Source organism: Microtus oregoni, unplaced genomic scaffold, assembly GCF_018167655.1.
Source record: "Microtus oregoni isolate MIOR12 unplaced genomic scaffold, Mior012 000010F_ref0000083, whole genome shotgun sequence".
NCBI classification, from domain to species: Eukaryota; Metazoa; Chordata; class Mammalia; order Rodentia; family Cricetidae; genus Microtus; species Microtus oregoni.
The window spans coordinates 590,141-602,450 of record NW_024543069.1 but is presented as its reverse complement, the minus strand read 5'-3'; the positions used below and the strand labels follow the sequence as shown (position 1 = coordinate 602,450).

Genomic DNA, 12,310 nt, shown 5'->3' with positions numbered 1-12,310 from the left:
CACAACTAAGTTTTCTAATTCAGTATTTTACATAGTTAAGATATATTTATAATGATTAGGTCTTTGATTATGTGTTATCCTGATCTTTTGAAATTTAAAGATCTTTATAGTTTAAATATTCCATGAATATTTTAAATATCCAGTTCCTTGTATTTATGACCCTATTTCATGTGCTTTTTTTGGTAACAATATAAAATTAAGCTCTTTGATCAAATTTTAATAGAATCAATTTTTTTCTTATTTCTCACTTTACTCATAGAACCACACTATGCTTTTATACATCAATGTGTTCACAAAAATGAGAGTAGCTCTTTTCAAAGGGCAGTTACCCGTTTTGTTGTCACTGAAGGACGTCTCATCTGACGAGAGGATGAAGTGAGACTTTTCCTCAGAGTGTCAGATGCACTGCTGAGGAAGCTCCTACATGTAGGCATACGCTGCTGAGGAGCGGCTGAAAGCTTACTGTGTGCACTGAAGGCTCCTGTATCCTTACCAAGAACAAGTTTTTCTCAGTTTGACCGTTAGTCTCGTGTAGAATGTTCTTCGGGTTTATGTTCATACATTTCCTTCTTAATTCAATATATCTTCTCTGACTTGTGATAGCGTTTCTCTTTCGTGATGGTCTACTCTAGGTCATTCAAACTATAGCAAATCCAGTTTGATTTTTTTTTTTAACAAAGGCAGATAACTATAACATTTTAAAAATTATTATGGGCATTTAATTAAAAATGCAAGTCCTAGCTGAGCACAGTGTCACTTCAGTTTAACTCCTCCGGAGTCTGAGGCAGGAGGATTGCTTGTGTCAGCCTAGACAACATAGCAACATGTCTTTAAAAAAGAAAACACTGGGCCCTGTGTTGTAGCATGGAATTCCAGCACATGAGAGCCTGCTAAGAAAGAAGGATTAGGAGTTTAAGTTCAGCCTGAGCTATATAGAGAGTGTTAGGCCAGCCTGGGCTACCTGAGACCTTGCTAAACAAAAAGAAATAAAGACAGTACATATACATAGATGTATGTGCTCCGTAATAAACAAATGAATGTATACATAGACACATATCACAATGAATAAAACCCAAACCAAGAAAACGAAAACTAATCAACAAAGCCTAAATAAGTTAAAACCCCTAACACTTCAACTTTTTTTTAATAAGAATATTAAATAGGTAATTAGGGGTTTGGGTGTTTGTTAATTTAGTCTTTGTTCCTCTGTGTGTGTGTGTGTGTTTCTGTATAATGTTTAGTTCCAAACTTCACAACTTATTTTTTTTTTTTTTTATTTTCGAGACAGGGTTTCTCTGTAGTTTTTGGTTCCTGTCCTGGAACTAGCTCTTCTAGATTCACAACTTATTTTAATGGATAATATTTTAGTATTCATAGAAATTAAGGTTATTTTTATTTGATAGATTATAATATTGTCCATTCAAAACCAATAAATACTTAATAATAAATTTATAATACATTTATTTGTATTTTCATAATTTTGACATAAGTGTTTATGAAACTTGAATGCTTCCTCTATTATTTGGAGGTCTTCAGAAAAATGAGTTAAATATCTATTGTCTACATAGGAAAATATGCATGTGTCAGAGAGGGCTATCTACCCACATGCATGCATAAGAAGCAGCCAGGAATTCTAATCCACTCACCTGCGACCAGGGATGTTTTATTTTGTTGTATATCTCCACCAACCAAGACTGAGGAGGACATCTGTATGGGTCTCAGACACTGACAGAAGCCTTCTCTTAATACTGGACAAGCTGGGGAAGTGTTCCTGGACCACTAGAACATTTCTTTCTCTGCGGGCTGATGGAGTCTTTTGGTCACTCTCTGTGCTTTTGCACTGTCCCCAACTCCACATAAGTTATTAAAACTCTGTGTGCTCAGCACCTATGGTCCTGAGTGCCACATCCTGAACTGCTGTTGAACCTTTCCCACCTAAGATGACGGCATCCTACCTATGGTCGCATTTCCATAGGCATTCCTGACATTAGTTGCACACAGAGAAGCTGTATGTTCATCTGGACAATGTAGTATGCTCAGCTGATTCATGCCATGTATGCCGTGATGCCAGTGGACTGCATATTCAACTGATGTATGCCGAGATGTCAGTGGATTGTTGTTTACTCAAAAGACAGCTTATAAGTTGGTAAAGTTAACTGAATTGCCTTTTGTGTAAATAGCAATTTAAGAACAAAAAATATCATTCGGAAACAAGGCAACCTAATTGTAGTAGTAGGAGGCCTGTTTTGGTATCGGCTGCTTAAAACCAAAATAACCACACAGAAACTATATTAATTAAAACACTGCTTGGCCCATTAGCTCTAGCTTCTTATTGGCTAACTCTTACATCTTAATTTAACCCATTTCTATTAATCTATATATCGCCACTTAGCAGTGGCTTTCTGGCAAAGATTCGACATGTCTGACTCTGGCGGCTCCATGGTGTCTCACAACTCCGCCTTTTTTCTCCCAGCATTCAGTCCAGTTTTCTCTACCTACCTACATTTTGCCCTATCAACAGGCCAAGGCAGTTTTTTTTTTATTCATTAACCAATAAAAGCAACACATAGACAGAAGGACCTCCTATACCTACCCACAGATTAACAGTAACTTACCCTCAACCAATGGAACTCAAGGAAAAGGGAAAATGTTAACTTTCTTAAAGAAAAGACTTTTTGTTTTTAAATCAAGGAAACAAAAATACAAAGAAATACAAATAATTCAATTCAGTGAAATAGGAAAATATTTCATGATATGAATGAGAAATTTAGCAGTGAGACAGAGTCCATAATCAAACATCTTGGAACTGAAGAACTCACTCAATGACCGAAATAAAAAAAAAAAAATACAGTTGAGATGGTTGACAACAGACTGTTGGAAGCAGAACTTCAGAGTTCAGGGGTTATCTTTTGAAATAGTAGTTACATTAATCATTTAAGAATGAAGAGTGACTGTGGAACTTTGGAAAGTGAAACTTATCTCAGTGTGGAATGAGATTAAGTTATCAATTTTTTTTGTTTTTTTTTTGTTTGTTTTTTGAGACAGGGTTTCTCTGTGTAATAGTCCTGCTGTACTGGATTTCTCTTTGTAGACCAAGCTGGCCTTTGAACTTACTGAGATCCACCTGCATCTACTACTCAAGTATTGGGATTAAAGGTGGCACCACCACCACCTGGCCATTTTCTCCATTCTCATTCAATACAATAATAGAAATCCTAGCCACAGGGCAAGAGAAAGAAGTAAAGAAGGTGATGTTGTTTATTTGTAGATGACATAATTTTATAAGCATGAAACCCAATGAATATAACCAAGATTTATGAGAACTGATAAAATGTTGTAGGACACAAAATGAACATACAAAAATCAATAACATTTTATATACCTATAATATGTTTAAAAATCAGTCCCATTTCAAATGGTTACCATAAATAGAAAACAAAACTGAACTAAGAATAAGCTTAATATAATAAAAATTACAAAACATTGATTATAAAATTAAAGTGGAAATGAGAATGGGGACCAGTTCTTTACTTCATCTCAGGTCCTCTCTTTTGCAATTTGTTCTTTTTCTTTCTGTTTTTTTTTAAATATAGCCAGATTATTTCTAATGATTCCTGAGTGGTTTGTGTATTAATAATAATTTTCTCTTAAAGCTATATAATAACCTCTCTCTCTCTCTCTCTCTCTCTCTCTCTCTCTCTCTCCATAGAGCAAGTTGAGTACCCTATCACATTGTAGAAGTATGTCAGCTAATGATTCTACCCGTTGATAGATCTGCGTGTGTGTGGGTTTAACAGATACCTTTCCTGGTATGCCTATGGACACCATGGCTAGCTTTTTGCTCTAACATTCCAGCCCGTTGGGGAGCAAGGGGTGATTTCAGCCATCTCAGGGCCTTTGGCTGTTGACTCTTGCATCATTAATGCCTTAACAAGTGAATTTTCCTGTCTGGATACCATTACACCTATGGTTATTAGATTCCAATATGACAGTTACCCATCACAGAGTCAAGGATGAGACTCAGTATACAACTAAAGGGGGGGGGGATTTGAGCACCAAAATTATATTTTAAGTTTTAATTACTATGCCTAATAGATCCATGAAACAAAAATGCCTCTGATATGCAAGTCAGGAGGATATTGTTTATGGGAGATAACAAATCACATGTTTTCAGTCCCCTAAACAAGTTTCTCTGACCCATCTGTACCGGAAGTGCCTGATCACATGTGGGCAGGAGGTTTGCAGGAATGAAATATGTCAGGATATATTCTTGTCCCAGATTGAATGTTGGCAGTAGGTTCACAGGTAGAAAGTACATCAGGATGTGTGCTTGACTCTGATTGGACCTCGTGGGATATGTAGTGAATTACGGGTTTTACTTTTTGAAGCCCCTGCAAATCATGACTCTGAGCCATTTTTAGGAACCTGGATATGAACCTGGCCAGAGCCCATTCACTTGGCCAGTATTTAATTAGAAATTGCTTCAAATTTGTAAAAAATTTAAAGTGGCTACCAAAATCTAGAGAGACAGTCCGTGTTCATTTATTGTTATAAAAAGTTCGATGTTCATATTACTGAAAGGGACGTACAGATTATATTTGTCATTCATAGATAGATAAAAGCAGTCCTAAAATTGACATAGAGCCTCAAAAGACAATAGGTCAATTCAGTCTTGGGTAAAAAGAATGTAGCGAAGACCTTAGTAACTGACCTGAAATTCACTAAGAGTTTATTGTGGCCAGAATAACACAGTCTGACTTAAAACTGGCACAAACATCAGTGAAACTCAGTAAAGAGCCTCCCCGGCTGCAGCACACTGAATTTTATCAACAATACACACATATTGGAGAAGATTGTTTTGGTTAGTGATTAATACCTAACTAAACCGGATATTATTTTCCAGAACAGTCAGATTCAACTAGACATCTGTTTTTCAAGATGTACAAAACCTACTCAAACTGAACCCAGGATCTAAATATAATACTTAAACCTGCAAACTGCCATCAGAGACTATAGCAGAGACACTTGACTGTTGGTGTGTAGTGCTCTTCTAGGGAGAATAGGCCAACCAGCCAACAAAAAGAAAAAAAGAGATATAATCATCTCCATTCACAAAGCCTGCAGTTGCCCAGGGAAACAGTGATGGTTGAAGAGGTGACATATTCAGTGAGGGACAGTGTTTGTGAGCTGTTATCTGACAGTAGATTAGTATCTCGAGTATATAATGAGCTGCAGGTGATTGAGGAGCACTAGAAGCGTTAAAAACTGAGATCATCTGAGTTTATTCATTATTCTGGCACTTGGGAGGTGGAGGCAGGAGGATGAGGAGTTCAAAGCCAGCTTTGATTAAATAGGGGTGTTTAAGGCCACTCGGCTACATGAAACCCTGTTTTGACAAAATAGAAGCTCTAAAACCAAATTTAGGTCATTAAAGAAATTCACAAATTATTTGATTAGACATTTTAAAGAGCAGATAGACCAATTTCTAAAAAGTATATAAAAATGCTTAGATTTTAATCACCATGGAAATTACTCAGAAATTTAAAAGTTAATCTTAGAAATATTATAGGTCACAAAATAATATATTATTGTTGTGATTACCAAAACTGATAATTTCTCAAAATAAATTGATAGGAAAAATTACATGTAGTGAATCTTGTCAATTCGGCCTGTGCTTTTGAATGAGTTAATATTTAGGAATTCCTTTTTTATTTTAAAAATTTTCAGTTGCAAAATATAAGCAAAGTTGTGTTGTACCTTCAAGAAATATGTTTTATGATACTTAAGTTTTAGAAAACTTGACTTAATCTCAGGATGTTAGAATTCTAAATTAATTTAAATAATTAGTACATCAGTTTATTTTTCTCCATTTTTGAGGAACATAGAGAGGAGTCAATGTAATATCATTAATAAAGGTTTTATTTTCTCTTAGAAAACATTCTGTGGAGCTCTGGTAGTCTTCATCAATCTCATATTTGTTGATACTGCATGACTTCAGAGCATTAGTAAGCCAAGATCGTGTCTTACTAAAAATTGATATGGCAGCAGTTATGGTTCTAGGATGTGATAATCAATTGAATATAGCTTAGGCACAGGTATGAAATTATTGACTCCGCTGCTTTTTGAGTCCTTCCTCTTGAAAGTGCTCAAGTGTGTCTTGAAATTACTCACTTGCATTAGTGGTTGGATTTGAGGCTTTTAACGTGTTTTCATCAGGACCTCTGGGGAAAGGATAACCAAGACCTTTAAATGTACTGTGCATTTTGCATCACTATATAATTGTAAATACTGTGATGAAATATTGAAATGATCATGAAAGATGATGACCATTAAGCTTTTCTTTCAACTATTAAAACTCACTAAAGGTTATATTGAGCTGTGGTTTATAAAATTGTTTAGACTAACGCCTTGTTGATAATTGTTTCTGAGTGGAGAAATATGCCTTCAAACACCATGATTAATGAATATTCTTTTTAGTTTTGGCAACTTCTACAAATTACTTTAGAAAGTGTTTTATTACACAGAAAATGTATCGGGTTTGAACATTGGGAGTATTAAAAAATATGAAGAAAGGATTTTTTTCTTATGCTTCAACTTTCCTTTCATAAGCATTGATAATTCTAAGTAGATTTCTTTGTCACTGTATTGTTCCTTTTTCCTTAATCAAAACAACAAACAAAAGATTTATAGATGCTCTCTGTGTGAACAAGAAATTAAGCGATAAATTTGATTTTCTAAGCATCAGTCAAAATTGTAATTCTCCAATTGTTTATGTACCTTCTTGCCTAATTTGTTTTATTCTGTTCTTGACTTTTAAAAAATTAGTTTTATGATAACACTTAAAGTGGTAGGTTCCATTGCAGAAGTTTTATAAATAATAGCATTAAAATTTTCTTGTACGTGTTTTTTTATTTATTCAGAAACCTAAATATTCACTTTATTTTCAAAGGAGTTTAAAACTAAGTTATATCTCTGTAGTCAATTCTTGTTCTGATTTCTTTTCAATGGCATTTTATTTGACATGCCAATATAAATTTAGGTCACTGATATGTCAGTTGGTGATTTTTATAGTATAAATACTGATTTTTAACATATTTTCAATCTAACTTCGGTAATGCTATTTAAATTTTTTTGGAATTTAAATAGCATATTTTATGACTTATTTTTAGGTAAGAATTTATGTGGGCAAAAGTAAAATTGAAATAAAAAATTATGTTTATGGTTTATTTTTATGAAATTCAAATTATGTAATAAAATGATGTACAATTAATAAAACTCAGAAAAAGATATTGGGGTTCAACCAGAAGACCAGAAAAGCAAAGCAGCCAGCCACCGGCTCTTACTTGTACCTCAGTCCAAAAATGGCGATCCTGCCTCAGGAATCTTGGAATGAGACTGAGACTGTGAGCTGTCTCCTCTCATTTTATATTCCTTGCTAGGGCTGGAATTAAAGGTGCACACCACTGGGATTGAAGGCATGCACCACCCAGTTTCTTTGACAAACTAGTGTGGTTACTGGGATTAAAGGTGTTACCACTTCCTGGTCTGTAAGGCTGACCAGTGGGGCTGTTTTACTCTTTGATCTTTAGGCAAACTTTATTTATTAAAATACAAATGAAATATCACTAAAATAAAGCCCTATTTGATTATAGTTTTGAATAATATAGTATACATTTGAGTACTAGATGATATTCTCAAAGATAAAATGACTTTGAGAGTAGTTTTAGATTCAGCTTGAATTTCATGTTTCTGTGTTGAGTGACCAAGAAGTTGACCCTCTACCCTGGATATAAGGACCAACCTAGGGAGCTGGAGAGATGGCTCAGTGGTTAAGAGCATTGCCTGCTCTTCCAAAGGTCCTGAGTTCAATTCCCAGCAACCACATGGTGGCTCACAACCATCTGTAATGAGGTCTAGTTCAGACATACAGACATAATATTGTATACATAATAAATAAATATTTTTTTAAAAAAGGACCAACCTAAAGTTTCTGCTTTCTCTTATCTTATTGCAAATGTGGGTATGTTTCTTCCTCTTCTCTCTAGGATAAATTCTTTTGTGGAATTTGATTATTTTTAGTTGGACTACATGTTTGTCAATTTAATTTTGACCTAAAGAAAAGGACTTTAAGTCAGATTGAAATATTTGTTTTTCACTTGATTTGCTTTATGTTAGTGAGAGAAATTTAGCCTGTCTATTGTCCGTTAGGTGGCAACTGTGAATTGTGAGAGAGAATACTATAGACTTCTTTTTTACTTATTCCTAAATGTTAATAAGTTATAAAATATACCTGGAATGGATGTATTTTAAAATTGTGTTTATAATTACAAAATAGAGTGTAAAATTTCTAAGAACATATCCTCTTTGTCTCAAGATGAAATGAAGTCTTTATGACTTTATGTTTTCTTTTTTTGTTTTTTGTTTTTTAAATAACAAATTGCCGTTTCCTCCTCTTGCCAGATCCAGTCGTTGGATGCTTTTGCTTGTCTGCTGCTTTTATTTTTATTTTTATTTTGCTTTGGCTGTTAAATTAGTGTAGTCATACAAACACCTTTGGGAAAGATGGAATCATTCAGCCCAATACTGCCATGCTGTTTTAGTCCTGATACCTTGGACTTTTCAAAACACGATGAATGCAGAAAAAAACGTGCTTACAAAATAAAATAAAATAAAAAGCAAAAGATAAATGTACACAAATCCATATGCAGTTAGCTTGAAATTACGTAGAATTTAAAACTCCATAGGTCATTACATTCAGGAAATGTTATTTGGTTAATGATGAGCAATGGTAAGTAGCTGAGCATAGTCTTTCATTTTAGGAAGAATAAAACAAATTGTTGAACAATATCATATAACTTGTAATACAAGGATCTCAGAGTGATAAGGAAAAGGATATTTTTCAAAGATATGTGTACGTATGTGCATTTATGTAGATGCACAAAGATGCATAGAGCATGATCAGCAGATATGGGCACATGATTGCATAAACATGGATACCTTCACTGGCATTTCTCAAAATATTTCAGTTCATAATCCTACTTCTTATTGTATTAATGCTTATTTTACATACGTTTAGAGTGTAAGGGTTAAACTATTCATTTCAACATATTTTACTGATTGATTTCCATGCTTGGCTTTTTAGTGTATTATTGTTTTACTGGATAAATTTAATATATAAATTTTTAATGGTTAGTGAATATAGTTAGATATTTATACCACATATTGCTAAGTTATTTTTCTTCTTTTTTCTTTTTTTACAGCTTTATATTATTGAACTTTATATACAAAATCATTTGATTTCAAATAAACATTTAATGTAAAAACAAACGTTTCTTTTTAAACTGAATTTTTTTTTACATCTATTGTACCATTCAAATGTTTTATCCTCTTTTTTTTTTAATATTTATTATTTATTATGTATACAATATTCTGTCTGTGTGTATGCCTGCAGGCCAGAAGAGGGCACCAGACCTCATTACAGATGGTTGTGAGCCACCATGTGGTTGCCGGGAATTGAACTCAGGACCTTTGGAAGAGCAGGCAATGCTCTTAACCGCTGAGCCATCTCTCCAGCCCATGTTTTATCCTCTTACATGATTTCTTCATAATCTGTTTTCAAGGGTACATATGGAAAAGCTTTTTTTTTTTAAATAAATAGAAACAAAGGGATTTTTCAGCTTTTATTATAAGATGACATTAAAAAGTTTATTCAATAGAAGTAATTTCATTGCTATTCAGGGGAGGGAAATCACCAATTTTTTTGTGCTAATAAATTATAGTTTTCCAGTTTATAACTGGTCTATTCTAGTTTATGTTCTCTATGTTATTAGTAGTTGTTGGATGATTATATGCTAGATTTTAAAATTTGTGTGGTACTCACTCCTCTGTTCATTATGGATTTTGTTATAACTATGTACATTTTCTGTCCCTGGTATTTTTTGCTGCTGTTGAATCTAACTCCTGGCTGTATCAGTTTAGCTACTCTATGATAGTGTGACACCACAAGGGCGAGAGGATTTGAACCTCTTCATGTTGTTTATTCTGAAGCACGTGCTCGCTTAATTAAATGTATATTTCTGTTTCCGTCTGTGCTCACGGGCCTGTGTGAGTCAGCAGCAGGCTCCACGTACTAAAGGAAATTGAAATTGATATGGAAGATGTTTTTTGTTGTGGCATGAAGAGAACTAACTTAAGTATAATTTCCTCAGCTGTTTTTCTCTGTTTTCTAGGAGTGGCAGAATTCTATTCAGAAGAATGCAGGCCTTGCTTTTATTGAACTTGTCAATGAAGGAAGGTAATTTATTTTATATATGTTTATATTTCACTTTATTCTTTTATTTTTTCCATATGAACTGATACATTTGGGTTCTGTATATACTGTTTTTTAGTCAGTAATATTTTAGTGCCTTTGTTTATTGATTACTAAGTTATGCAATTTATAGTAATTTTATAATTTTCATGGTTACACTGATGAGGTTCTGGTTTTTATTTTCAATAATTTTGTCTGAGTGTAGCAAAAATAAATTGATGTTTCTTTGTGTTTGTATAAGGAAGCCATATTTATTTGCAACTTTCTATAAAGTTTTGTTTGCAGAACCATTTAGAATTTGATGTCTGTGTTTTCTCTCCCATGTCATAGTTTGGCTAGGAGGAAGAATAGCACAAGTTCAGCTTGCTTTAATATGGTCTTGTGAAAGTGTGGCAGGTATGATTTCCACTTGAACAGAAATAAAAGAATTTAAGAAGCAAACAATTAGTGGCAGGAAATAGAAGCAATGGCAGTATAGAAATGAAAAGAGAAACAATTTTTAAGAAAATAGAAGAACTGTTGGAGATATCACCATCCCTTATTTCAAATTATATTATCAATAATAGTAAAAAACATGATACCGGCATAAAAACAGAGACAGTGATCAAACAAATGCAGGTATCCACAGCTGAGCAATGAACAGAGAGTGAGAGACCTTGGAACATTCAGTGCTAGAAGGGATGTCAAATCCCTTCCTCAGGGTTCAGGAATCCCATGGAAGAGAAGGCAGAAAGATTGTGAGAGCCAGGGGGGATGGAGGACAATAAAGATACAAGGCCTTCTAAGCACAGAAGGACCCATATACACGTGAGCTCACAGAGGGGTTCCAGCACTGAGAGAAGAAGTAGACACAGGTTCTAAACCAGAAAGCTGTGTCTAATGACAACTGCTCACAAAGGAAAACATTAGTTCCCTAACACAGTCTCCCTGAGGATACAACTGGCTCTTAGGGCCAGGCCCCATGTCCACAGTAGATGGTCAACACAAAGCAAATTTAGTGCATATTTGTATTTTTCTCTGGTAAGGTTTTTACAGGGCTCTTAACCTTACAGGTCCGTAGTGTATATATTATGGCTTCTGGTTTTGCGTTTTTAGGAGGTTTCTCTGCATAAGAACACATGTGTCTGTGCATCTATGTGTATCTCATACTTTTTCTTTGACTTGTTTCTTTCTATTTGTTTTGTATGTTTTTGTTTGTTTGTCTTTGTCTTATATTATTTTATTGTTATTCTTTAGATGCCTGTTTGTTTTCTAAGGAGAGGGAGAAAGATTGTGGATTCCTAAGGTGGGGGGATTCTCAATGGAGTTGGGGAAGGGAGGCTGAAAAGAATATATTGAATGAAAAACATATTTTTACTGAAAGAAAAAAAGAGTGAATGATTAATAATGTAAAACAAATGGGGAAACCAGAATGATGAGCAGGTTCTTTTGTGTCTGCTTGTGATAGCTGAGTTTGCATTAATGGACTAGAAGACTTACAGTATAGATTAAAAGGTTGATGGCATCTGAATCAAAAGTAACGTTTCAGGGAGGCTTATTTATTTTTATTTGGCTAAGCCCATCAGTATACTAATTTAGTATTGAAAAATCAGGTTAAACTTCACCAGAGAACACAAGTATTGAGATATATTTTAATGGATAGTATTGTTAGTCATAAAGACATTAGAAATAGTAAACATGAATATTTTGGGGGAAAACATCAAAGTAGTAAAAACAATATCGGAATCATTGTGGTGTGTGAATATTTATAATCTTTTACGTCTTTCAGCCTCCGTTTCCTCATTTATCTAGTATTTATTATGTTTTATATCAAGGTGTTCTTAACTTTGATGATATGGCAGTAAAAAGACAATTATCTTTTTGGAACTTATGTTCTAAAGGGCAGTGATAGATTATGAACTATAAACAAAATAAGTTGTGTGATATATGAATAGTGATAAATGGTGTGGGAAAAGAAAATACCGAGTGGAACGGATGAAATGCTGCTTTAGGGAAAGTTTT

General features: G+C 34.0%; 1 protein-coding gene across 5 annotated transcripts in view; it reads left to right on the top strand.

Annotated features, from left to right (window-relative positions):
- The window catches only part of Lrba (LPS responsive beige-like anchor protein), a 478,937-nt gene that overhangs the window by 142,551 nt on the left and 324,076 nt on the right, over positions 1–12,310 (top strand). For all 5 annotated transcript variants that reach the window (XM_041659437.1, XM_041659438.1, XM_041659435.1 and 2 more), the window contains exon 35: positions 10,230–10,294. In XM_041659437.1, the coding sequence (XP_041515371.1) occupies positions 10,230–10,294 (65 nt within the window). The remainder of the gene's footprint in view (positions 1–10,229; positions 10,295–12,310) is intronic.